Genomic DNA, 26,852 nt, shown 5'->3' with positions numbered 1-26,852 from the left:
AAGTAGGCGTAGATATAAATAAATGTATTGAAATAAATAAATAAACATACATAAATTGAAATAGATGTAAAATGAATGCACTGGTTTCAAATAAATACATTAGTCTAAAATAAATATACATAAAACATTTAAATTGATTGCAATGAATTTAAATTATAAATAAATACATGTTTTTAATAAATACAGTCATTTAATATTAGTACATCTGAATCTGAATACAGACATTTAAATATAAATAAATGTGTATGAATAATTAAAAGTGAAAAAAACAAAACAAACTATGGCTTAATAATAAAAAATAAAAAAATTACACAATTGCATCATATTAACTATTAGATTTTTTTTTTGTTTTGCCTGATTTCTTCTTTAAAGAAGCAGCAGTTGTCAGTGTTAATTTGCTCTCATCAAGTGCAGATGTGTGATCCACGCTGTGAAAACATATTAATCAACACACTAATCACAGCAAAGCGCTGTACCATTAGCATTACAACCCATTCTCACTCCAAAGGCGTCAAAAACCGAAGCATGGTCAAGCGCCCCTAGCGTCACTTTTATGACGCCAAATGTGCCTCTCGGCGTCGACTATCGAAGCACTACGACCTTCATTGCTTTCAGTGGGAAACCTTTGGCGTCAGAATTCGACACGAGGACATGAGATGTTTATCGCTATGAAATCACGTTCAAGAAGTCTCATTCAGCACACATCGCGCGATACTTGCTATCAGTTCCACAGTTTGGGTGAGTAGTCGTATATACGCTCTTTTAATGCCTTTTATCAAATGTATTCTGTCTTCTTTATTAATCAGATTAGTGCCATATGTTTAATCGCTGTATTATATCGGTCATCCGCGGCTGTCTTTGAGTTTCATTGCGTTTAAATAAATGAACACAGCTGCTAATTAGTGTGATTAAACTCTATCTGTCACGTGACGTGCCATAGACCTTCGATTCCGTTTTATATTATTATTAATTTCAGGATCAATGATGTAAGTTGTATTTGTAGTAAAATCATGGTAATCACGACACAATAATAAATGAAATGTGAAGTTAAAACACAGTAAATGGGACATTAGTAACTGTAACTGTAGTTTTACTATGATATATTAATAATCAATACAACAATACAATAATCACCAAACCAGCTATTTTTGTATCACTGTAATGCTAGTGTTTTTATGTGCTTTTATATGACAGATATCACAGTAATCATGTGTTCTGTACCATGCTTTTAATACCTTTTAATGTGAATCCAAAAAAAAAAAAAAAAAAATCAAATTAAAAATAAATAATAAAACATGTATTTTTCCATCTTGCAGTTCATTCATATCAGTTTATATATATATATATATATTTTTTTTTTTTTTTTAATATATATATATATATATATATATATATATATATATATATATATATATATATATATATATATATATATATATATATATATATTTATTTTCATATATATATATATATATATATATATATATAAATATAAATATTTTGCTCACAGATCATTATTAACATTCTGTATATAATTCAATTTTATTTTCTCTCCCCTTTTTTATTATTTATATTTTTAGCTGAAAAGACGTAAAGGCAGTCAGCCCAGTGGTGTTTCTGGAGAGGGATTCCTTCAGAAATGGAGAAGACAGAAAGCTGCGGAGGCAGATATTTGCAGCAGTAAGTCTGTGATAGTTTGTCTCTTTTATCAAAAATTCCTGCTGTTATAATTTGTACAGCATTTGTTGTTTCTTAAACTGTTGCACTGTCCAAATACCCACACTTGCCATCTTTCCACTTGACCACTTGATTACTTATTTGAAGTCTTTCCTGTATTTGGCCTAGTGTTCAAGTGAGCATGATGACCACAAGTGTGTGTCAAACTTTTCATGACCTGATGACTGTGTTTCCCAATCCTGATCCTGGAGAACCCCAGCACTGCACGGTTTTGGTGTCTCTCTTATCTGCCTTGGAGTCTTCACTGATGAGCTGATGAGTTGAATCAGGTGTGTTTGATCAGGGAGACATCTCAAATGTGCAGTGTTGGGCTTCTCCAGGACCAGGATTGGGAGCCACTGCCTTATGGGACACTTATGTGTTCAAAGAGATTTTTAATATCTAATTATCAATATTTCACATACTGTACATTGGACAGCTTTCCGTGACCTCTTGTGAGAATCTCGGCAAAAAGTCTGACGATTTATTCCAAAACATGATGCATGATGGGATACACTAAGCTTTGTATAGCGCTCCGGAGCAGTATTGGAGAGGTTTAGTGTGTGTTAAGGACGCTGTGCTTTGGCATTATTAAGACCGGGGACAGTCTCGTTCACACACTGTCACGTACACACACTCTCAAGTGGCCAAGACTGCAAGTGTGGGTATCTGGACAGGGTCAAAGTCTTAAAAATGATCCCTAAACACATCACAGTCTTAATAATCCAGTTTAACACTTGTATGATATTGTACAAGCCCCAGGACGGTCTCATCTGACACTATCAAAAGAATTCATATGACTATAGCTTGTTATTAATTACTTGCTTTCAATAATGGATTCATTTAACATTTAATTTTACAGCATCTTTACAGAGGTGTAATGTACAAGCTGCACGTAATTAATAATATGTCCTTCCTTCTGTCTTACAGGATTTTTTCCAGATAATGCTGTTCTTCTTTTTCAGGTCTAAAATATCAAGCTCAACAGCTCACTCAAGAGCCAACCCTCACAAACCTTCCTAAAACCTAAAAGAGCTATTACTGAGTCTCAGCGAATCTTCCCATGATCAGCTCTTCCCAGGTACATTTGTTTAGAATATTTTTTAATCAACATTTACTCATCAAATGCTCTGGTCTGAATCTTACTTTAAATTAACTTAATTATGTTTAATGAGCAATATTAATTGCTCAGAGAGTAAGTAGAGATTTTCTTGTTTCACAGAAGAGAAGGAAGACCAAGGAAATGATTTGCTCAGGATGAGAAATGAAGACGGCCATCTTGTGCTCAAACAAACAGAAGTCCTCTGGTATGTGTGTGTTGAAGCAATGTTATACAACATTTTATGATGATCTCTCACAGAACTGGTCATGTCAGCCTTGATTTCGTTTTATACTATTACAATTACAGCATGTTAGCAAAGTGTGACTGGACATTTTTAATATTATGTTTTTAAAAACACACCACCTGTTTTAAAAGCAGACAAGTATCATGAAATTGGTTTAGTTGATATAAACACCAATTGACATTATTTCATTGTTTTATAAATGTTATGTTATAAATTGTGAATTGATAGTGAATTGGTTTGAAGCCAGGCCTTACACTGCACAGACTAAAACACATTTGTGAGAGAAGTCAGGAACTTTGGAGAAAGATTCTAGAGGAAGAAAACACATTTACTGCAACAACAGATGAATTCTGGAGTCTCTGAGAACTACACATGCTAATGCAGTCTCATGAGCAAGTCCTTTGCCTCTGTAACTTTTTCTTAATTCTTGCAGAATGACATATTTATTGCAGTATTTTTATTTGTACAGATGATCTCATCAGCCAAATGAGGGGTTTTGACCAAGTGATGCTCTTGAAAGGAGTGAAAGAAGAGGATGTGGTAAATTCTCTTCAGAGAAAAAGCTTCTCAAAAGGTCTCAAACCAGCTTGAAGAATGGTAAGTGTACAGTACTACAAGGGTCATAGTTGGTCACACTGCTAAAACCACACAGAACATAAGCTGCGCTCTCTGTCCATTAAACAACTTCTTCTGCATTGTGTGTTTCACTTTGACCAGGTCTGGGATCTTAGGACTGAGAGATCCTCTGGCTGAGAACAAGCTACACCACATCAGTGCTGGACATCAACCACAAACTGTTTCCAGACACGAGAGAGGATCACGATGGGGAGATGAAACCAGTTTAGATGTGATGATGGGAATCATTATTTTCTGGAACAGTATCTCATGTCTTATATGTATCACATGATCTGTATCACAGTTGACTGGATGGGACTGTGTGACTTTTAAGGACATTTCATCACTCATCCGTGGGAACTGATTTATATATGAGGTTAATGTATCTTTGATGATAATTATTTTCATTGAATCTTATTTGTCTTGATGCTACTTTATCAACTTTATAGTCTATGCTTCAATAAAATTAAAATGGTGAATATTGTGTTCTGAAGATTCTTGGTAAATACATCATTTTACTAGGTAGGCTCATATGTGTTTATTTTAGACTTGGAAAAACGACATATTAATTATTGGGATTATTTTTTTATTTAAGACATGAACATTTTTGATCGGATTAATAACATCTGGGACATCAGTACACCAGAAAGTATTTTTTTTATATTTTAGTAACAAATATGCACATTTTTTGTGAAATACAGGGAGTTACAAGATTAATTATTCTGCATTACAAGATGGTGCCATGGGCTTTATTGTTACAAACACTTAAGGGATAACTGAGAATGTAGCAGGAATGATCAACGTGGATCTTGTACTGCATTAAAACCAAGAGCACGCACATTACTGATGTCCAGCACCTGAGGAGCAAGATACAGTGAGGGTGAGGAGGACATTTTTACACTGATTTCGGCTAATTAGTTATATTTAATGCTAATATATATATATATATATATATATATATATATAAATTAATATTCTTAGCACTGCATGAATTTGTCCTTGTGTAATTGTGAAGTATCACAATGTGTATACATTGTCCTTGATTACTGCTTTACAGTGGGGAATAGATAATGGCAAGTTGTTGCAGGTTCATCCATTATATTTCTTGCCATTTACTTCAAAAATCAAAGAAATAATCTATTATTTTCATTATTAAATCATTTCTTTCTAATTTTTCCATGTTTCATCAGATGGCCTCACAATGTCCTGTCAAAAGGTATAATAGTCATGATGAATAGAATAGAAAACAGAGGACTGTGAAAACTGTCAGATATAAATGTGACTCAGCTCAGTATGTTGTTCATGATGAGGAGAATACATATATGTAGGTTTTACTGCCCTGCTACCCCCAGGGGCCCAGTAGCACCCCCCGGAAGAGCCCAAAACTGTACATTTCAAATGGCTGTAAATCAGAGTGCAATTAACATATCAAAGAGAAAATGGGCAGGATTATTACTTATGCTATGCTGATAAAATAATGTTGAGCTCAGTTTTCAGAAATAAGTGGAAAGCTGGCATAAAAGCATTTTAAATATTGCTCACTGTAAAATACCACATTTCAGCCTGCCTCTCAAATATATCACAGATGTTTGCACAATAAACATATTTAGATATCCAGTTTACCTTAAAATAAATAATTTATTTAGTTTCGTTAATAAAAAGTTTTAAACTACATTACCCACAAGCCTCCGTCGTTCTATCTATAGAAAGGCAACACTGGGGGGCTGTTTTTTGTAGTTCATTGAAGTTATGCTTAGGGTTAGGATTAGGATCTCGCTAGAGATGTCATTTTTCTCAAGATAGCAACACTTCATTGTTGACTTAATATATTACTAATGTGATGATAGAAGCAAAACATACTTTTTAACATGATGCGCTGTTTAATATGGGTTAAAAGATAGTCCAACCACAGACTGTCCTGAAAAGTCATAGCCAATGACATCTAAGCTGAGCAGCAGCGTCACACTTCCTTATCCATGTATGACAGATGTCTTTCGTTTTTCGGCTGAAGGGATAGATTCGGTTAACAATAGATTAAGCTTGCTACTTATTAGATTATGTTTTATTAACGTCTTCACCTTCCTCCGTTGTTCAGCTTGACAAACATTGGGCAATATTGATGTGCACATGCCCAGCAGTCGCAGTTGTATCCAACAGATAGATTCCTCTCATTAAATATAAGACACATTTTTAAGATTTGTATTTTTTTTTTTTTTGACCAAAGACAAATATATTTACTAATCAAATGACGTGCTTCTAAAATTTACATTGTATATTACATTGTGTTTTAAAGTTAAAATTGTTCACATTTGTGTTTCTGTGATTTACCATTCTCTACCATTTGAACCCTAGGAATAAAAACAGAAATTATAAATTAATGAATGAATGAATGAACAAATAAATACATAAAGCATAATAAACATGCATATTTTTGTAAGGATCTTCCATTATTTATTGATATGTCAAACTCATTTAAAGACAACATGCCCAAATTACTACACTGCATCCTCTGTCACCAAGCTCGTTTTTGCCACCATAAAGAATAAAAAGGCAGTTATGTTGTAAACATTAACTATTTTCAGTATGCAAATGAAAATGCTTTTATTAAAAAACAAAACAGTAAATACAGTATGTCTTTCAGAGAACACTGGAAAAAGATCAATTTTATTAAAAAAATTAAATTGACCAAAATGTTATACAACACAATGTAAATGTTTCAAACTCACAAAAAAAACACCATGAAGACATGCATGTCAAGTGTGCAATATCATCTATAAAACTCAATCAGCACAGCATCAAATAAACACTGATTGTCTGAACAATGGAAGACAGAGAAAGTGTTCAGGAAAACAAACACCTGCTAGCTTTGACAATAACATCATGAATTCACTTCATGACTGGAGCTAGGGGATGACTGTGTATGAATATCTCCTTTAATTTAGATAAACTCTTAATTAAAGTCTAAAAAGTTCACTGTATGAAGCTTGAAAAAGAGAACAAAATGCTTTATCAATACGAAAAATACTATTTTTAACTATTGTTTTCATCACTGGTTCTGTAATGTATTCATTATGAGCTTATAAATAAAACAAAGTTACATCTTCTGCAAAAATCTAACCACTGCAAAGTCTAATCACTGATCCAGGGACCATATCTGTGTGTGTGGGGGATAAAGAGTTAACGAGGTGAGTCCTTGTGCGTGATGGAGAACTGCTGTGTTATCCTCAAACAATCCTGTAAAACAGAAATATTACATTACATTCAACTTATACATTACACTGTGTTTTGTTTAGACCATAAAAGCAGCCTCTGTAAAGATGCTGTAAAATTAAATGTTAAATGAATCCATTATTGAAAGCAAGTAATTAATAACAAGCTATAGTCATATGAATTCTTTTGATAGTGTCAGATGAGACCGTCCTGGGGCTTGTACAATATCATACAAGTGTTAAACTGGATTATTAAGACTGTGATGTGTTTAGTACAGTATGTGAAATATTGATAATTAGATATTAAAAATCTCTTTAAACACATAAGTGTCCCATAAGGCAGTGGCTCCCAATCCTGGTCCTGGAGAAGCCCAACACTGCACATTTGAGATGTCTCCCTGATCAAACACACCTGATTCAACTCATCAGCTCATCAGTGAAGACTCCAAGGCAGATAAGAGAGACACCAAAACCGTGCAGTGCTGGGGTTCTCCAGGATCAGGATTGGGAAACACAGTCATCAGGTCATGAAAAGTTTGACACACACTTGTGGTCATCATGCTCACTTGAACACTAGGCCAAATACAGGAAAGACTTCAAATAAGTAATCAAGTGGTCAAGTGGAAAGATGGCAAGTGTGGGTATTTGGACAGTGCAACAGTTTAAGAAACAACAAATGCTGTACAAATTATAACAGCAGGAATTTTTGATAAAAGAGACAAACTATCACAGACTTACTGCTGCAAATATCTGCCTCCGCAGCTTTCTGTCTTCTCCATTTCTGAAGGAATCCCTCTCCAGAAACACCACTGGGCTGACTGCCTTTACGTCTTTTCAGCTAAAAATATAAATAATAAAAAAGGGGAGAGAAAATAAAATTGAATTATATACAGAATGTTATATATATATATATGAAAATAAATAAATATATATATATATATATATATATATATACATATATATATATATATATATATATGAAAATAAATAAATATATATATATATATGAAAATAAATATATATATATATATATATATAAACTGATATGAATGAACTGCAAGATGGAAAAATACATGTTTTATTATTTATTTTTAATTTGATTTTTTTTTTTTTTTTTGGATTCACATTAAAAGGTATTAAAAGCATGGTACAGAACACATGATTACTGTGATATCTGTCATATAAAAGCACATAAAAACACTAGCATTACAGTGATACAAACATAGCTGGTTTGGTGATTATTGTATTGTTGTATTGATTATTAATATATCATAGTAAAACTACAGTTACAGTTACTAATGTCCCATTTACTGTGTTTTAACTTCACATTTCATTTATTATTGTGTCGTGATTACCATGATTTTACTACAATACAACTTACATCATTGATCCTGAAATTAATAATAATATAAAACTGTTCGAAGGTCTATGGCACGTCACGTGACAGATAGAGTTTAATCACACTAATTAGCAGCTGTGTTCATTTATTTAAACGCAATGAAACTCAAAGACAGCCGCGGATGACCGATATAATACAGCGATTAAACATATGGCACTAATCTGATTAATAAAGAAGACAGAATACATTTGATAAAAGGCATTAAAAGAGCGTATATACGACTACTCACCCAAACTGTGGAACTGATAGCAAGTATCGCGCGATGTGTGCTGAATGAGACTTCTTGAACGTGATTTCATAGCGATAAACATCTCATGTCCTCGTGTCGAATTCTGACGCCAAAGGTTTCCCACTGAAAGCAATGAAGGTCGTAGTGCTTCGATAGTCGACGCCGAGAGGCACATTTGGCGTCATAAAAGTGACGCTAGGGGCGCTTGACCATGCTTCGGTTTTTGACGCCTTTGGAGTGAGAATGGGTTGAGCATTATGTTTAGTGGTGTAAATTGAATATGGTACAAGAGAGACTTCATTAAATGCATCATTGCTTTAAGGTGACAGCTGATAATAGCTTTCGTAACAGTCCAGCTGAAAATACTTTTTCCAGACTCACAAAAGTCGCTTCTTTTGAGAAATTGGTCAGTGGGTCTGAATGATTCATTGGTCAATCTCTCTGAAAGTTTGTTTGTTTATTGAACTATTAATTTTTTCATTTATACATTTATTTATAAACATAATTTCTTCAAATGTATTTCCTTAAATGTATGTATTTAAATTATTTACATCTATTAAAACCTTTATTTATTTATTCAAATGTATTTGAATGTATTGATGCAAATCTGGTTAAATGTATTCATTTAAATCTATTTAAAACTATTTATTTAAAATCTATTTCATAACATGTATTTCTTTCAATCTTAAAAGTAATTATAAGTAGTTCTATATATATATATATTTTAAATATTTTTCTTTCAACCTATATAAATGTGTCTATTTATACTTATTTAAAAGTATTATTTTAATTAATTTCTTTAATATCTTTGTTCATTTAATTTAAAAATGCTTCTTCAAATTTATTTAATACTAAAAATATTTTTTTAAATTTACTTCTTCAAATATATGCATTTAAATAACTTTAAATCTATTCATTTAAATGCATATAAAGGTATTTATTTCTTAATTTAAAAAAAAAATTATATATTTACAAATATTTAAATTATTTTTTTGATTGCTAGATTTTTGGAATCCTTATACAGAAGTCATAAACATTAAAAATATTGCGGAAAAATCATGTACATTCAAAAGTGTAGGAATTCTTCCTTCAAACCAAGTGAAAAAGACCCTATTCTCTTTTAGTAAGTTAACCTTCATAACATATTACCTGCATAACAACACTTCTAAATTAATATCTCTATCACCTCTTTATGAGACAGATAGCTCCTCAGTAAGATAATAAAGCATGTTAGTTATGTAAAACGTGACTTTAATGGGTGTACTGTGGGTCACTTTGCATAAAGCGCCTGTTAAATGTTTGCGGTCCTGGAAAATGCTCTGAAAGTGAGTCCAGTGTTGGTCTTTCACATGATTTCAGGCCAGTTTCTGTCGGATAAGAAGATACGTGGATAAAGAGTTTTGCTCGAATATGATGAACGGGAAGGTGAGCTTTACTTCCTTTGCTCTTATAACTCCACGTCATTATCTAGAAAGTATAAGTCTTGCAATTGCATTGTGCACATTAGTTATAGCTAAATGGAGTAGAGATCTGCATTATGAAAGTCACTGAACATCTAATTATCCATGCACACTACCTTAAAGTCTGCACTGCTAGGAGAGACTCAAATTTTGAAATAGAGTTCAGGTTACATTTTAAGTCTCTAGTAAGTTGTAAAATGGTTTTGTGTAAAAGGAAACTACCCAGTTCAAAATTATTGATATTTCATGGTTCATATTTATATATGCTCACATTTTAATTTGCTCTCCAAGGCTTTGGAAATGGTGTATAGTTTGGGAGTGTTTTTTTTTTTGAGACATTTGATGCATCAGATGTGGCTTTGTTTTTTTCTTTATCTGAACAGGATTACGATATTTTCTCCATATTTTTGGAGAAAAGATCTTTGAAAAGTCTCCTTGTATGGACGAAGTATGAATGATAAAATGCGAATAATCCAAACCTACATGTAAAAAAAAAAAAAAAAAAAAAAAAGTATGAATTAATCTAGATTTAAACCGAGGCCGTGTCTGAACATTATCAGGAAGGCTATTCTAGAGCTTGGGAGCCAAATGCGAAAAAGAGCTCTACCTCTTTTAGTGGACTTTGCCATCCTAAGAACTACCAGAGGTCCAGATTTTTGTGACCTTAAGGAGTGTGATGGATTGTAGTGTGGTAGAAAGCTAGTTAGGCACGCAGGAGCTAAATCATTTAGGGCCTTACAGGCAAGTAGTAATAATGTGTAACCGATATTGAACATAGATAGCCAATGCAGAGACTAAAGTTGGGGTAATGGTAATGGGGGGGGGGGGGGGGTGAAAGAGGACCTAGGATGGATCCTTGTGGCACGCCATATTTTGCCGGAGATAAATGGAGGACTACCCATTTAAATAAACAAATGGTAACGAGCAGACCGGTAGGATCTTAACATCTTTAAGCCTGCCCTTGAATACCTGTATAGTTTTGTAATCTGAGCATGTCTGAGGTGCCAAATGCAGCACTAAGATCAAGTAAAAACTAGCAATGAGATGAACCTAATCCTTAGAGCACAAACCCAGAGTGTTTAAACTAGACAAGAGCAGAAGCAAGAACAAGGTTGTGCATTTATTGGAAGTCAACAATAGGGTTTCCAACCCCCATTTATTGAAGTCTAGTTAGAGTCTTCTGTCGCCCTTGAACCATTACAGGACCGAGTGAGGCCTTGCCTTCCCAATGAACACCTAGAGAAAGGTAAATACCCAAGTCAAGTAGAGCATGTGAAGTGTCAGAAGCAATCTTTAAGCAGCTACCTACCCCCAACAGGAGCATCACGTCCCCCTTCAGGACCACATGTTGAGTCACAGCAAGCACAAACCTGGTGGTTCCCATCAGCAGCAAGCCACCTGCAACAAGAACAATCAGACGCGGCAGCTTCATCGTGTTCTTAAGCAGCATGAACATACCCGTTGGAAAAGGAACAGGATTTGTGGAGAGCATCACTGGGTGCAGAAGCAAGAGTGGCCTTCACAGTACAGGTTATGTAGATCTGCAAGAGACACCGGTAAGGGTTCACAAAACCAGAGCAGATGGGAAGAGGACTCCCATTCAGTCAATATAGTACGTACAGAAGGACTGGATCCTCCCTGGAACATGAAAGCCTCCAGCTGGAACCGGATCTTGTCTTCCTGGGTCCTAGGCAAGAAGTGGGAGCTGGAAGCCGTAGCCTTGGCATCCACAAGGCACCTGATAAAGAGTGGGTGAAGAGAGGTTTACAGCCAGTTGCCCGCATCAATGATTGTGGTTAACGCTGTAGTAGGGGTTCGTAGATCGAACCAATTCCTAGCCAGAGCACAAAAGATTGTGGGCAACATAAGCCATTAGAGTGCGCACAAGTCCACACTTGAACCAAAAACGGAAACACCAAGCTACGCTTCAGACGAATTTTAAATCTCACATACCCTTTACAGTAGGATGAACATTGGGACAGTCATTCTCAGTGATGCCAAAAGCACTTACCAAAAAGAGCTAAACCTATGGTCACTTGACTCAACCTAATTCTCAGGGATCGAGTGCTCACTGAACAAACTGAAACCATTCTAGAGAAGTGACAGGACTTTACCCATGATTCTCAATGAGGGAATATTTAGGAACAGAAGTCACATCAGGTACTTGGGTGGCCACACAGCGGTCCACAAACACACGCAGGGGGACGTGGTTGTACACCTTCACAGATGCTTCAATATTAATAATGTCACCCAAGTAGTACACATTTGAAGGCCTCTGATAGGACCAGTCATCTGCAAGAGGAAAGAACGGTTTAGGCACAGTCTCATTTCACAAGGCTTAAGATCTAAATAAACTACACAAACCCAGCATGAGGTTCATGGAGAACACCAAGACATCTTCGGCAACCTCCGTTGAAGCATAAGGAACCCAAGTTGGCCTCAAAGCATCACTGCTCACATTGTGGAGCCTGTTGTTCAAGGGGATACCAAATAAACAGTTTTCTGGTTACAACACCATAAGACACTGCTTGAAGACATCCAGTCAGTCGCTTACCTTTGATAGTGGCATTGAATGCCAACAACTGCTCCCTCAGTACGAGTAATCGGCGTGCCAGCAAATGCCACAGGGGTGTAGGTAACAGCAAAGGTGTAGACGAGCTCATCCTCAGTCATCTGTAAGAGATGGAAGTGGTTACCAAATGGGTTTAACTACTTAAAAATAAGGTTCAAGAAGGGGGTTCCTAGCAGCCATAGAACAGCAGCTTTCAGGTTTCAGAAACTGAAAGGTTCTGTGAATGTTTAACATTCAACTAACACTAGAGAACCCTTGTTTTATTGGTTAATCCAGTAAGACGTAACAGTTCTTACCATCAGCACACTATTGCAGTCCTGCAGTGCATATTCGAGGATGAGCACCCCAGAGGCAGAGTCCTCACCAACAACAGCACAGCCTCCCATAGACAAACCAGATGGCTGGATCAGTTGACCATTGCTAAACAGATCCTTCTTTACCTCCACATGAACCCGGTCCTCACTGCATTGAACAGCCACACTACTGGGAGTCACAGGTTTCCTCAACTGGAAGTTCACCGCCAACTCACGTTGCACCTCTGGAACGACGGGAAACTTCCAGGAAAAAGGCTTGACTGGACCCTGCAACAGCTGCTTCTCCTGAAGACCAAGAGGGTCTTGCGCAAATTTTCTGTAGTCAAGACTCGGAAGCTGAGAAGCCTTTTGGAAAGGATTCAAGAACCCTTGAGAAGAAAGATCAGGAACTCTGGAAGCTGAAGCTGATTGCGGCTTTCTGCTGCTTGGACTTTGACGGTGTTTCAAACTTCCCAATGCACTCTTCAGATCAAAAGCCACAATCACAACCAACACTAACACTCCTTGCAAAAACCCCATTCTAACAAAGTTTGGCAAAATGCTACAATGCACATCAGTTGTTGGCTTTGCTATTTAGTAGAGCTTTGAATTAAGGTGGCTCCTCCCCTTTCAACTTAATTGATTAACTTTGATTCTCCTCTGGGCTTGTAGAGTTTATTCATCCCAAATTTAGAAAAGTCAAGAACATCACTAACCAATAGAAAGCTAAGAACGTTTTATCTGTTTAATACAGATACAACAGAGGGGATGATTTTTGCCCCAGACAACATTACCCTTAAGATTAGGCAGGTCCTTGAGGGTCTATCATCATCTGACTGCAGTGACACGAGAAATCTGGGTGTCATTTTTGACAGATCGATGTGTTTTAACAGTCATGTTAAGTTTGTGGTTCGTACCTGTTTTTTTCCACCTCAGGAACATTTCTAAGGTTAGATCTATGGTTTAAATAAAAAGAGAGGGAGATGCTTGTTCATCCTTTTATTTCTAGGACCAGCAGGAGATCACACATTACTCCTGTGCTTAAGACCCTTCATTGGCTTCCTGTTGGATATTAAATTATTAAATTTAAATTAAATTAATGCATTTAGCAGACGCTTTTATCCACAGCGACTTACAGTGCATTCAGGCTATCAATTTTTACATATCATGTGTTCATGTGGATATAGAGTGCATTTTAAAACTCTGGTCATTACTTTCAGAGCCTTGCATGGTCAAGCACCCTCTTACATCCAGGATCTTTTGCATATACATACTCCATGTGGGTCTTTGAGGTCTTCAGGCCAAGATCTTTTATTTGTTCCCAGAACACATCTTAAGACAAGAGGTGACCGTGCTTTCTGTGTTGTGGCTCCAAGGCTCTGGAACTCGCTCCCTTTAGAACATCTCCCTTTTTTTGACTGATAGATTTTTGGAATCCTTATACAGAAGTCATAAACATTAAAAATATTGCGGAAAAATCATGTACATTCAAAAGTGTAGGAATTCTTCCTTCAAACCAAGTGAAAAAGACCCTATTCTCTTTTAGTAAGTTAACCTTCATAACATATTACCTGCATAACAACACTTCTAAATTAATATCTCTATTACCTCTTTATGAGACAGATTGCTCCTCAGTAAGATAATAAAGCATGTTAGTTATGTAAAACGTGACTTTAATGGGTGTACTGTGGGTCACTTTGCATAAAGCGCCTGTTAAATGTTTGCGGTCCTGGAAAATGCTCTGAAAGTGAGTCCAGTGTTGGTCTTTCACATGATTTCAGGCCAGTTTCTGTCGGATAAGAAGATACGTGGATAAAGAGTTTTGCTCGAATATGATGAACGGGAAGGTGAGCTTTACTTCCTTTGCTCTTATAACTCCACGTCATTATCTAGAAAGTATAAGTCTTGCAATTGCATTGTGCACATTAGTTATAGCTAAATGGAGTAGAGATCTGCATTATGAAAGTCACTGAACATCTAATTATCCATGCACACTACCTTAAAGTCTGCACGGCTAGGAGGGACTCAAATATTTAAATAGAGTTCAGGTTACATTTTAAGTCTCTAGTAAGTCGTAAAATGGTTTTGTGTAAATGAAACTACCCAGTTCAAAATTGATATTTCATTGTTCATATTTATATATGCTCACAATTTATTTTGCTCTCCAAGGCTTTGGAAATGGTGTATAGTTTGGGAGTGTTTTTTTGAGACATTTGATGCATCAGATGTGGCTTTGTTTTTTTCTTTATCTGAACAGGATTACGATATTTTCTCCATATTTTTGGAGAAAAGATCTTTGAAAAGTCTCCTTGTATGGACGAAGTATGAACGATAAAATGCGAATAATCCAAACCTACATGTAAAAAAAAAAAAAAAAAAAGTATGAATTAATCTAGATTTAAACCGAGGCCGTGTCTGAACATTATCAGGAAGGCTATTCTAGAGCTTGGAGCCAAATGCGAAAAAGAGCTCTACCTCTTTTAGTGGACTTTGCCATCCTAAGAACTACCAGAGGTCCAGATTTTTGTGACCTTAAGGAGTGTGATGGATTGTAGTGTGGTAGAAAGCTAGTTAGGCACGCAGGAGCTAAATCATTTAGGGCCTTACAGGCAAGTAGTAATAATGTGTAACCGATATTGAACATAGATAGCCAATGCAGAGACTAAAGTTGGGGTAATGGTAATGGGGGGGGGGGGGGGGGGGGGTGAAAGAGTACCTAGGATGGATCCTTGTGGCACGCCATATTTTGCCGGAGATAAATTGAGGACTACCCATTTAAATAAACAAATGGTAACGAGCAGACCGGTAGGATCTTAACATCTTTAAGCCTGCCCTTGAATACCTGTATAGTTTTGTAATCTGAGCATGTCTGAGGTGCCAAATGCAGCACTAAGATCAAGTAAAAACTAGCAATGAGATGAACCTAATCCTTGGAGCACAAACCCAGAGTGTTTAAACTAGACAAGAGCAGAAGCAAGAACAAGGTTGTGCATTTATTGGAAGTCAACAATAGGGTTTCCAACCCCCATTTATTGAAGTCTAGTTAGAGTCTTCTGTCGCCCTTGAACCATTACAGGACCGAGTGAGGCCTTGCCTTCCCAATGAACACCTAGAGAAAGGTAAATACCCAAGTCAAGAAGAGCATGTGAAGTGTCAGAAGCAATCTTTAAGCAGCTACCTACCCCCAACAGGAGCATCACGTCCCCCTTCAGGACCACATGTTGAGTCACAGCAAGCACAAACCTGGTGGTTCCCATCAGCAGCAAGCCACCTGCAACAAGAACAATCAGACACGGCAGCTTCATCGTGTTCTTAAGCAGCATGAACATACCCGTTGGAAAAGGAACAGGATTTGTGGAGAGTGTCACTGGGTGCAGAAGCAAGAGTGGCCTTCACTGTACATGTTATGTAGATCTGCAAGAGACACCGGTAAGGGTTCACAAAACCAAAGCAGATGGGAGGAGAACGCAGATTCAGTCAATATAGTACGTACAGAAGGACTGGATCCTCCCTGGAACATGAAAGCCTCCAGCTGGAACCGGATCTTGTCTTCCTGGGTCCGAGGCAAGAAGTGGGAGCTGGAAGCCGTAGCCTTGGCATCCACAAGGCACCTGATAAAGAGTGGGTGAAGAGGTTTACAGCCAGTTGCCCGCATCAATGATTGTGGTTAACGCTGTAGTAGGGGTTCGTAGATCGAACCAATTCTTAGCTATAGCACAAAGGATTGTGGGCAACATAAGCCATTAGAGTGAGCACAAGTCCACACTTTAACCAAAAACGGAAATGCCAAGCTATGCTTCAGACGAATTTTAAATCTCACATACCCTTTACAGTAGGATGAACATTGGGACAGTCATTCTCAGTGATGCCAAAAGCACTTACCAAGAAGAGCTAAACCTATGGTCACTTGACTCAACCTAATTCTCAGGGATCGAGTGCTCACTGAACAAACTGAAACCATTCTAGAGAAGCGACAGGACTTTACCCATAATTCTCAATGAGGGAATATCTCGGAACAGAAGTCACATCGGGTACTTGGGTGGCCACACAGTTGTCCACAAACACACGCAGGGGGACGTGGTTGTACACCTTCACAGATGCTTCAATATTAATAATGTCACCCAAGTAGTACAAATTTGAAGGCCTCTGATTGGCCCAGTCATCTGCAAGAGGGAAGAACAGTTTATTCACAGTCTCATTTCACAAGGCTTAAGATCTAAAGAAACTACACAAACCCAGCATGAGGTTCATGGAGAACACCAAGACGTCTTCAGCAACCTCTGTTGAAGCATAAGGAACCCAAGTTGGCCTCAAAGCATTACTGCTCACATTATGGAGCCTGTAGTTCAAGGGGATACCAAATAAACAGTTTTCCAGTTACAACACCACAAGAAACACTGCTTGAAGACTTCCAGTCAGTCGCTTACCTTTGATAGTGGCATTGAAGGCCAACAACTGCACCCTCAGTACGAGTAATCGGCGTGCCAACAAATGCCACAGGGGTGTAGGTAAGAGCAAAGGTGTAGACGAGCTCATCCTCAGTCATCTGTAAGAGATGGAAGTGGTTACCAAATGGGTTTAACTACTTAAAAATAAGGTTCAAGAAGGGGGTTTCTAGAAGCCATAGAACAGCAGTTCCCAAAAGCAGCTTTCAGGTTTCAGAAACTGAAAGGTTCTGTGAATGTTTAACATTCAACTAACACTAGAGAACCCTTGTTTTATTGGTTAATCCAGGAAGACGTAACCGTTCTTACCATCAGCACACTATTGCAGTCCTGCAGTGCATATTCGAGGATGAGCACCCCAGAGGCAGAGTCCTCACCAACAACAGCACAGCCTCCCATAGACAAACCAGATGGCTGGATCAGTTGACCATTGCTGAACATATCCTTCTTTACCTCCACATGAACCCGGTCCTCACTGCATTGAACAGCCACACTACTGGGAGTCACAGGTTTTCTCAACTGGAAGTTCACCACCAACTCACGTTGCACCTCTGGAACGATGGGAAACTTCCAGTCCAAAGGCTTGACTGGACCCTGCAACAGCTGCTTCTCCTGAAGACCAAGAGGGTCTTGCGCAAATTTTCTGTAGTCAAGACTCGGAAGCGGAGAAGCCTTTTGGAAAGGATTCAAGAACCCTTGAGAAGAAAGATCAGGAACTCTGGAAGCTGGAGCTGATTGCGGCTTTCTGCTGCTTGGACTTTGACGGTGTTTCAAACTTCCCAATGCACTTTTTAGGTCAAAAGCCACAATCACAACCAGCACTAACACTCCTTGCAAAAACCCCATTCTAACAAAGTTTGGCAAAATGCTACAATACACATCAGTGTTGGCTTTGCTATTTAGTAGAGCTTTGAATTAAGGTGGCTCCTCCCCTTTCAGCTTAATTGATTAACTTTGATTCTCCTCTGGGCTTGTAGAGTTTATTCATCCCAAATTTAGAAAAGTCAAGAACATCACTAACCAATAGAAAGCTAAGAAAGTTTTATCTGTTTAATAAAGATACAACAGAGGGGATGATTTTTGCCACAGACAACATTACCCTTAAGATTAGGCAGGTCCTTGAGGGTCTATCATCATCTGACTGCAGTGACACGAGAAATCTGGGTGTCATTTTTGACAGATCGATGTGTTTTAACAGTCATGTTAAGTTTGTGGTTTGTACCTGTTTTTTTCCACCTCAGGAACATTTCTAAGGTTAGATCTATGGTTTAAATAAAAAGAGAGGGAGATGCTTGTTCATCCTTTTATTTCTAGGACCAGCAGGAGATCACACATTACTCCTGTGCGTAAGGCCCTTCATTGGCTTCCTGTTGGATATTAAATTATTAAATTTAAATTAAATTAATGCATTTAGCAGACGCTTTTATCCACAGCGACTTACAGTGCATTCAGGCTATCAATTTTTACAGATCATGTGTTCATGTGGATATAGAGTGCATTTTAAAACTCTGGTCATTACTTTCAGAGCCTTGCATGGTCAAGCACCCTCTTACATCCAGGATCTTTTGCATATACATACTCCATGTGGGTATTTGAGGTCTTCAGGCCAAGATCTTTTAGTTGTTCCCAGAACACATCTTAAGACAAGAGGTGACCGTGCTTTCTGTGTTGTGGCTCCAAGGCTCTGGAACTCGCTCCCTTTAGCTCTGAAAACTATGAGTTCTGTGGAATCTTTTAAAAAGCACTAAACACTTGGTTTAGTGTAGTCACTATCCTTTTTTTTACGTTGAATTTTCACTTCAGTGCATGTCAATCCTTGTTACATTTTTTTTTTTGAAAGATTGAGGAACTAGATATATTTAGATGTATTCAGTCTCTACATCTAACAGTCACTGAAAGTTTTTAGATGTTCTGAGACAACACTGTGATTCTCTTAAAATCCATCCATCTTTACGATTTATTCCAGAAATACATTTTGATGCATCCACAAAACCATCACATGAAACATGACGCTCTCTTGTGGCTGCTGGGATACATTGGAGATGTAAGTGAAATAAATCAATTATTTACCTAACAAATTATACATTTAGAACAATAAAATAGGTTGATTTGCAGAATCAATTTAATTGTTAACACTTTAAAATGTTATGTTTGTACTGGCTACTGTATACAGGCCACCAGTGCACCATACAGACTTTATTAAAGAGTTTGGTGATTTTACATCTGAGTTAGTTCTGGCTGCAGATAAAGTTTTAATAGTTGGTGATTTTAATATCCATGTTGATTTAGGGGAAGTCGTGGCCTAATGGTTAGAGGGTTGGACTCCCAATCGAAGGGTTGTGGGTTCTAGTCAATACAATCGAAGGGTTGTGGGTTCTAGTCTCGGGCCGGCAGGAATTGTGGGTGGGGGAAGTGCATGTACAGTTCTCTCTCCACCTTCAATACCACGACTTAGGTGCCCTTGAGCAAGGCATCGAACCCCCAACTGCTCCCCGGGCGCCGCAGCATAAATGGCTGCCCACTGCTCCGGGTGTGTGCTCACAGTGTGTGTGTGTGTGTGTGTGTGTTCACTGCTCTGGGTGTGTGCTCACAGTGTGTGTGTGTGTGTGTGTGTGTGTGTGTGTGTGTGTGTGTGTGTGTGTGTGTGTGTTCACTGCTCTGTGTGTGTGCATTTCGGATGGGTTAAATGCAGAGCACAAATTCTGAGTATGGGTCACCATACTTGGCTGAATGTCACTTCACTTTCACTTTCACTTCACTTTCACTTTCTTTCACTGATAATGAAAAAGATGCATTGGGATCAGCATTTATAGACATTCTGAACTCTATTGGGGTTAGACAACACGTTTCAGGACCTACTCATTATCAAAATCATCCTCTAGATTTAATACTGTCACATGGAATTGATGTTGATAGTGTTGAAATTATGCAGCCAATTGATGATATCTCAGATCATTATTTAGTTCTGTGTAAACTTCATATAGCCAAAATTGTAAATTCTACTTGTTGTTCTTCTTGTTACAAGTATCGAAGAACCATCACTTCTACCACAAAAGACTGCTTTTTAAGTTATCTTCCTGATTTATCCAAATTCCTTGGCATATCCAAAACCTCAGAACAGCTTGATGATGTAACAGAAACTATGGACTCTCTCTTTTCTAGCTCTTTAAATACAGTTGCTCCTTTATGCTTAAGGAAGGTTAAGGAAAACAGTTTGACACCATGGTATAATGAGCATACTCGCACCCTAAAGAGAGCAGCCCGAAAAATGGAGCGCAGCTGGAGGAAAACAAAACTAGAGGTATTTCGTTTTGCTTGGCGGGACAGTAACCTATCCTACAGAAAAGCATTAAAAACTGCTAGATTCGATTACTTTTCTTCTCTTTTAGAAGAAAACAAACATAACCCCAGGTATTTATTCAATACAGTGGCTAAATTAACAAAAAATAAAGCTTCAACAAGTGTTGACATTTCCCAACACCACAGCAATGACTTTATGAACTACTTTACTTCTAAAATCGATACTATTAGAGATAAAATTGCAACCATTCAGCCGTCAGCTACAGTATCGCATCAGACAGTGCACTAAAGACCCCCAGAGGAACAGTTCCACTCATTCTCTACTATAGGAGAGGAAGAATTGTATAAACTTGTTAAATCATCTAAACCAACAACATGTATGTTAGACCCTATACCATCTAAGCTCCTAAAAGAGGTGCTTCCAGAAGTCATAGGTCCTCTTCTGACTATTATTAATTCCTCATTGTCATTAGGATATGTCCCCAAAACCATCAAACTGGCTGTTATTAAACCTCTCATCAAAAAACCACAACTTGACCCCAGAGAACTTGTTAATTATAGACCAATCTCGAATCTCCCTTTTCTGTCCAAGATACTAGGAAAGGTGGTATCCTCACAATTATATTCCTTCTTAGAGAAAAATGGTATATGTGAGGATTTCCAGTCAGGATTTAGACCGTATCATAGTACTGAGACTGCTCTCCTTAGAGTTACAAATTATCTGCTTTTATCATCTGATCGTGGGTTTATCTCTCTATTAGTTTTATTGGATCTTAGTGCTGCGTTTGACACAATTGACCACGACATTCTTTTGCATAGACTTGAACACTTTGTTGGCATTAATGGAAGTGCATTAGCATGGTTTAAATCGTATTTATATGACCGCCATCAGTTCGTAGCAGTGAATGAAGATGTATAATATAGATCACAAGTGCAGTATGGAGTACCTCAAGGCTCAGTACTAGGGCCGCTACTCTTCACACTTTATATGTTCCCCTTGGGAGATATCATCAGGAAACATGGTGTTAGCTTTCACTGTTATGCTGATGATACTCAGCTCCACATTTCTTCGCGGCCTGGTGAAACACACCAATTTGAAAAACTAATGGAATGCATAGTCGATATAAAAAACTTGATGACGAGTAATTTCCTACTGCTAAATTCTGAAAAAAACAGAGGTGTTAGTTATAGGACCTAAAAACTCTGCTTGTAATAACCTAGAACACTGTCTAAGACTTGATGTTGCTCTGTCATTTCTTCGTCATCAGTTAGGAACCTAGGTGTGCCATTTGATCTCAATCTTTCCTTAGAAAGCCACGTTTCTAGCATTTGTAAAACAGCACTTTTCCATCTCAAAAATATATCTAAATTATGGCCTATGCTCTCAATGTCAAATGCAGAAATGTTAATCCATGCATTTGTGACCTCAAAGTTAGATTATTGTAATGCTTTATTGGGTGGTTGTTCTGCACCCCTAGTAAACAAACTACAGCTAGTCCAAAATGCAGCAGCAAGAGTTCTTCCTAGAACCAGGAAGTATGACCATATTAGCCCGGTCCTGTCATCGCTGCACTGGCTCCCTATCAAACATTTTATAGATTTTAAAATATTGCTTATTACTTATAAAGCCCTGAATGGTTTAGCACCTCAGTATTTGAAAGAGCTCCTTTTACATTATAATCCTCTACGTCTGCTACGTTCTCAAAACTCCTTTTCCTATTTGGCACCTAAACTCTGGAATAACCTACCTAACATTGTTCGGGAGGCAGACAAACTCTTGTGTGGGCAGCCATTTATGCTGCTGCGCCCAGGGAGCAGTTGGGGGTACAATGCCTTGCTCAAGGGCACCTAAGTCGTGTTATTGAAGGTGGAGAGAGCACTGTACATGCACTCTCCCTACCTACAATTCCTGCTGTCCCGAGACTTGAACTCACAACCCTTCGATTGCAAGTCCAACTCTCTAACCATTAGGCCACGACTTCCCCATGGGATATAATTATGGTATATATTCCCAATGGAATATAATTTAGCTCTGCTGACAGCTGTAACTTGTTAAATCATCTAAACCAACAACTTGTTAGACCCTATTCTATCTAAGCTCCTAAAAGAGCTGGTTCCAGAAGTCATAGATCCTCTTCTGACTATTATTAATTCAGCATTGTCATTAGGTTATGTATTAAGCCTCTCATCAAAAAACCACAACTAGATCCCAATGAACTAGTTAATTACAGGCCCATCTCGAATTTTCCTTTTCTTTCCAAGATACTAGAAAAGGTAACGTTAGTATCCTCACAATTATATCCCTTCTTAGCGATAGATGGAATTGGCTATGAGGATTTCCAGTCAGGATTTAGACCATATTATAGTACTGATACTGCTCTAATTAGAGTTAGAATCGGAGCCAGACAGTAAAGGAGTACATTTACTTTTACCCTCATGGTGCGTTCGACTTGAAGCACGGCTACAGATGGTCAAAACAGACACGTCAAGCCGGACATCTTCTGCTCCCATTAGTGACACTCACATGGTGTTTTCACAGATGAAGTGAATGAAATTCAATATTTGTCAAATACACAGACGTTTTATAAACGTTTTCATGACCGACAGAAACAATTTTTACACTGTTTAATACAGTGCCATATTTTCAAGAATAAAGTTCAACATAATCATATTTTTTAGATACTAATACAGTGGAGTATATATGCTTTTATCAGTGATAAACGTGACTCAATACAACAGTGGGACTACAGTAAAAAAAGCTATTATCATTCTAAAAACACAGATGTGTTGCCATTAATGGAACTGAAAGGGTTAATGTATGTCAATGTGAGAGGAAGGGGCTTAATACTGTCACTCAAATGAGCTGAATTTTAGTTTTCCTTCTTTGTATGCTGACCTAAACACAGCTGATTAGCTGATTTTCATTATTATTTTCTCTTCTATGCTGCGTGTATAACATGGTCAGGTTCAGAGGTGTGTCAGAACATTGCTATATTGTCTTCTTTGCTGGTTTAGGTTTATGGATTTGATTGATGAAAACAACAGAGAAACACACAATTGTTAGGTGAATTTTCTTTTCTGATATTACACATTAATGTAAGCTGAGCATTTGCTTCGTTCTTCAGTATGCAGTGTGTTTAACACAGTCAGGTTCAGATGTGGGTGCAAAAAATCCATTAAAACTCTAGCAGAGGTTTGTCAGAACGTTTCCATTGTGCTATTGCCTTGTGGGCAAGTGAGAAATGTTAAACAAAGCAATATGCTAAAAAGATGAAAATGACTTGATTTTACGTTCAACTCCTTTCACATTATCCAAGGTATTAACATTAACATTTTTCATAACTCTTTGTAGGACGTTTCTGTACATAAATGTAAGCAATATTTAGAAAATGTACTCTTGATACTCAGGTACTTTTAAAAACAAGTACAAATACTTTTACTCAAGTAATGAAGCTGTGTACTCTGTCCTCCTCTAGTTAGAATTGACCTGCTCTTATCAGTTGATCGTGGTTGTATCTCTCTATTAGCGCTATTGGCATTAATGGAAGGCCATTTGCATGGTTTCAATCATACTTATATGACCGCAATCAATTTTTTAGCAGTGATTGAAGAGTTATCATATCGATCACAAGTGCAGTATGGAGTACCACAAATGTTACTCTCAAATGTTAATCCATGCATTTATGACCTCAAGGTTAGATTATTGTAATGCTTTATTGGGTGGTTGCTCTGCATGCTTAATAAACCAATTCCAGCTAGCTGAAAATGCAGCAGCTAGAGTTCTTACTAGAACCAGGAAGTATTAGCCCGCTTCTATCAACACTGCACTGGTTTCCTATTAAACCAGATCTTCTTGTTTCAGCGATTGCAGATGATCTGTCTGGTCCCAAGAAGTTCTTATCGTCTGTGAGAAGAGAACGGACCAAATGAGAGTCAGGGGTATTGAGATGGTGAGCGTCTGACTGTGTCATTAATGCACACAACCTCGAGAGCTCTTCATTTACTCTAATCAGCACTCGCTGAACTGTGGGAGTCTGATTCATTAAAGTTTCAGCATTGAAAGTGAGTGTTGCAGCAGCACGAAGACATTCCTGCAGCTTCTGAGGTTTGATCTTTTCAGGCTGTTCACTAAAACTCAGGTCTTTCTCTCTTCTGTTGTGTTTGCTTCATTCTACTTCAGACACGAGTCAGTAAAAGAGTATACTTTCTTCAGATACTGCAAAAGCCAAATGGATGGATGGATGGACGGATGGACGATAGATGGATGATGGATGGATGGATGACAGATGGATGACAGATGGATGATGGATGGATGGATGGATGATGGATGATGGATGGATGGATGGATAGATGATAGATGGATGGATGATGGATGGATGGATGGATGATGATAGATGGATGATAGATGATATATGATGGATGGATGGATGGATGGATAGATGATAGATGATGGATGGATGATAGAGGATGGATGGATGGATGATAGATGGATGGATGGATGATAGATGGATGATAGATGATATCTGATGGATGGATGGATAGATGATAGATGGATTGATAGATGGATGGATGCATGACAGACGATGGATGGATGGATGGATGGATGGATGGATAGATGATAGATGGATGATAGATGGATGGATGGATGGATGGATGGATGGATAGATGATAGATGGATGATAGATGGATGGATGGATGGATGGATGGATGGATGGATTGATAGATGGATGGATAGAAAAAAAAGTACATTTTCTCTTAATGAGACCGATCATAAAGTAGAAATAAAATCATTGAATGTTATTCCAGGAAAGTTTTCTTTACTTTATATAAAGGGTTATCCTAGTTAAACTAAAACAATAAAAAAGTACTGATGTATGTATGTTTCATTTAATACTAAAATATTAATTAAAATAATTTGGTCAAATATTTCATTTTACACAATATAAAAAATACTTGTATTTTTTTTATGGTAATTGCAGTATTTCGTCATTACTTCAGCAATCTTTCAAACTCTTGGAAAAAGTGTTCTTTGTTCTGTTGCAGAGTTGCCACCTACAGTATATGTAGAGTGTTTCATATTGATTCATAAAGCACGTGAGAAATAATGAAATCCCAGAATGCAGTCTGATTGAACTGACCTTTCTATGATCATGAATTACTGGGAATTAAAGTCAGTCTGTAGATCTAACATTATTTTCTTGTCTTTCATTGATTGGAATGCTCCATGCATGCTGCTTTCTATTTTTTTTTATTATTATTATTTTTAATCATGTTGCATGTTCAACTGAGAATATAATGACTGTATCATATTAGTAATAAGTAGTTACTGTGCTTTTTTTTTTTTTTTTGCTAGGGTACTATAGGTGCTAGGCCGTTGCTAGCTTTTGGATCCAGCATTTCATGCTTTGTGCACATTTTAGCAAATGCATAAAAAGTGCAATTATTTAATGCAAACATGCTTTCATCCCACTGAAGTAGTACGAGCAGGAAGCTCTTCTCTCTCTCTCTCTCTCTCTCTCTCTCTCTCTCGTACTCCAGGGATGGATTTGGAGAAAAACAGCCAGCGCTTGCTCGTCAGGGCAGTGAGGGGGCCGCCAAATGCCTAAAAATACAGTGGCACGCCAGTCACGAGCTGAGATTTCAATTAAGAGACGAGCACTTCATCATTATTCCACTTGGCTGATGATTACCATCTGACATTTTAACACACGCAACCACGCTGATATATATTCTGCCGCTTTCTCGGCGAGAGGAAGAAGGCAATCGTACAATTATCACTTCAAGCCGTCGATCATTTAACCTTTTCTTTGATCGATTGGCACACTTTTGATGAGAGAGGGTCAGAAATGATACGCCCGCAACCAAACAACATCGCCCGTGTGTCGCGAACATGAGAGATGTGGGCTGTAAAATGCAGAACGTGTCAGAAAACGGACTTAACGTTGGACTTTTTTAAGAGGATGAAAGCTTAAGGATAATTGTGATGAGAAAATAAAATAAACATTAATAAAAAATCAATGCAGAAATGAACAAAAACGGACAACACTTTACAATAAAGTCAATTAGTTAAAATTATTTAAATACTCTAGTTAAGACCAACTAAGCATGAACAATCCTTCTACACCATTATTAATCTTAGTTCATGTTAATTCCAATTTCTAATGCATTATTAAAAGCAAAAGCTGTCCTCGATAAGATTAGTTTATGCACGGTTTATTAACATGAACTAATAAAGAACAACTGCATTTTCATTAACTAACATCAACAG

At 37.4% G+C, this 26,852-nt stretch overlaps 1 protein-coding gene and 2 long non-coding RNA genes across 5 annotated transcripts; 1 reads left to right on the top strand and 2 right to left on the bottom strand.

Moving 5' to 3' along the window:
* Nucleotides 1–490: 490 nt before the first annotated feature.
* Nucleotides 491–4,142, top strand: LOC127933134 (uncharacterized). The gene is made up of 6 exons (XR_008147442.1): nt 491–738; nt 1,581–1,680; nt 2,682–2,797; nt 2,939–3,023; nt 3,532–3,659; nt 3,780–4,142. It is a non-coding gene; the product is annotated as an uncharacterized LOC127933134 (long non-coding RNA).
* Nucleotides 4,143–6,105: 1,963 nt separating this feature from the next.
* Nucleotides 6,106–8,768, bottom strand: LOC127933136 (uncharacterized). Its single transcript, XR_008147444.1, has 3 exons — nt 8,515–8,768; nt 7,625–7,724; nt 6,106–6,911 (listed from the first exon to the last, which is right to left on the bottom strand). It is a non-coding gene; the product is annotated as an uncharacterized LOC127933136 (long non-coding RNA).
* A 2,313-nt stretch (nt 8,769–11,081) lies between these two features.
* On the bottom strand, nt 11,082–18,169 carry LOC127933120 (zona pellucida sperm-binding protein 3-like). Of its 3 annotated transcripts, XM_052529865.1 has the most exons (9): nt 17,834–18,169; nt 12,843–13,082; nt 12,529–12,647; nt 12,339–12,442; nt 12,089–12,266; nt 11,595–11,712; nt 11,433–11,515; nt 11,284–11,372; nt 11,082–11,210 (listed from the first exon to the last, which is right to left on the bottom strand). In XM_052529865.1, the coding sequence occupies exons 1-9, from the start codon at nt 18,128–18,130 to the stop codon at nt 11,131–11,133; spliced, it is 1,308 nt and encodes a 435-aa protein (XP_052385825.1). In that variant the 5' UTR covers nt 18,131–18,169; the 3' UTR covers nt 11,082–11,130. The 3 variants fall into 3 exon arrangements, with proteins under 3 accessions (XP_052385825.1, XP_052385826.1, XP_052385824.1); XM_052529866.1 differs by lacking the exon at nt 17,834–18,169 and having other exon boundaries at nt 12,843–13,423; XM_052529864.1 differs by lacking the exons at nt 11,082–11,210; nt 11,284–11,372; nt 11,433–11,515; ... (3 more) ...; nt 12,529–12,647; nt 12,843–13,082 and adding exons at nt 15,820–15,948; nt 16,022–16,110; nt 16,171–16,253; ... (2 more) ...; nt 17,075–17,178; nt 17,267–17,385 and having other exon boundaries at nt 17,594–18,169.
* Nucleotides 18,170–26,852: the final 8,683 nt, after the last annotated feature.

The sequence above is a fragment of the Carassius gibelio genome, chromosome A17 (assembly GCF_023724105.1).
Source record: "Carassius gibelio isolate Cgi1373 ecotype wild population from Czech Republic chromosome A17, carGib1.2-hapl.c, whole genome shotgun sequence".
Lineage (NCBI taxonomy): Eukaryota > Metazoa > Chordata > Actinopteri > Cypriniformes > Cyprinidae > Carassius > Carassius gibelio.
Note: the sequence above shows the minus strand (reverse complement) of the source record. Positions and strands in the feature narration are given on the sequence as shown.

Bases quoted from the DNA above. Each gene is read 5' to 3' on its own strand.
- LOC127933120 (XM_052529865.1), bottom strand. From the start codon at position 18,130: ATGGGGTTTTTGCAAGGAGTGTTAGTGCTGGTTGTGATTGTGGCTTTT. The intron at 12,648-12,842 runs GTAAGAACTGTT...CATCTCTTACAG, and splicing joins ACTGCAATAGTGTGCTGATG to ATGACTGAGGATGAGCTCGT. The intron at 12,267-12,338 runs GTTTGTGTAGTT...TTCCTCTTGCAG, and splicing joins CTCCATGAACCTCATGCTGG to ATGACTGGTCCTATCAGAGG.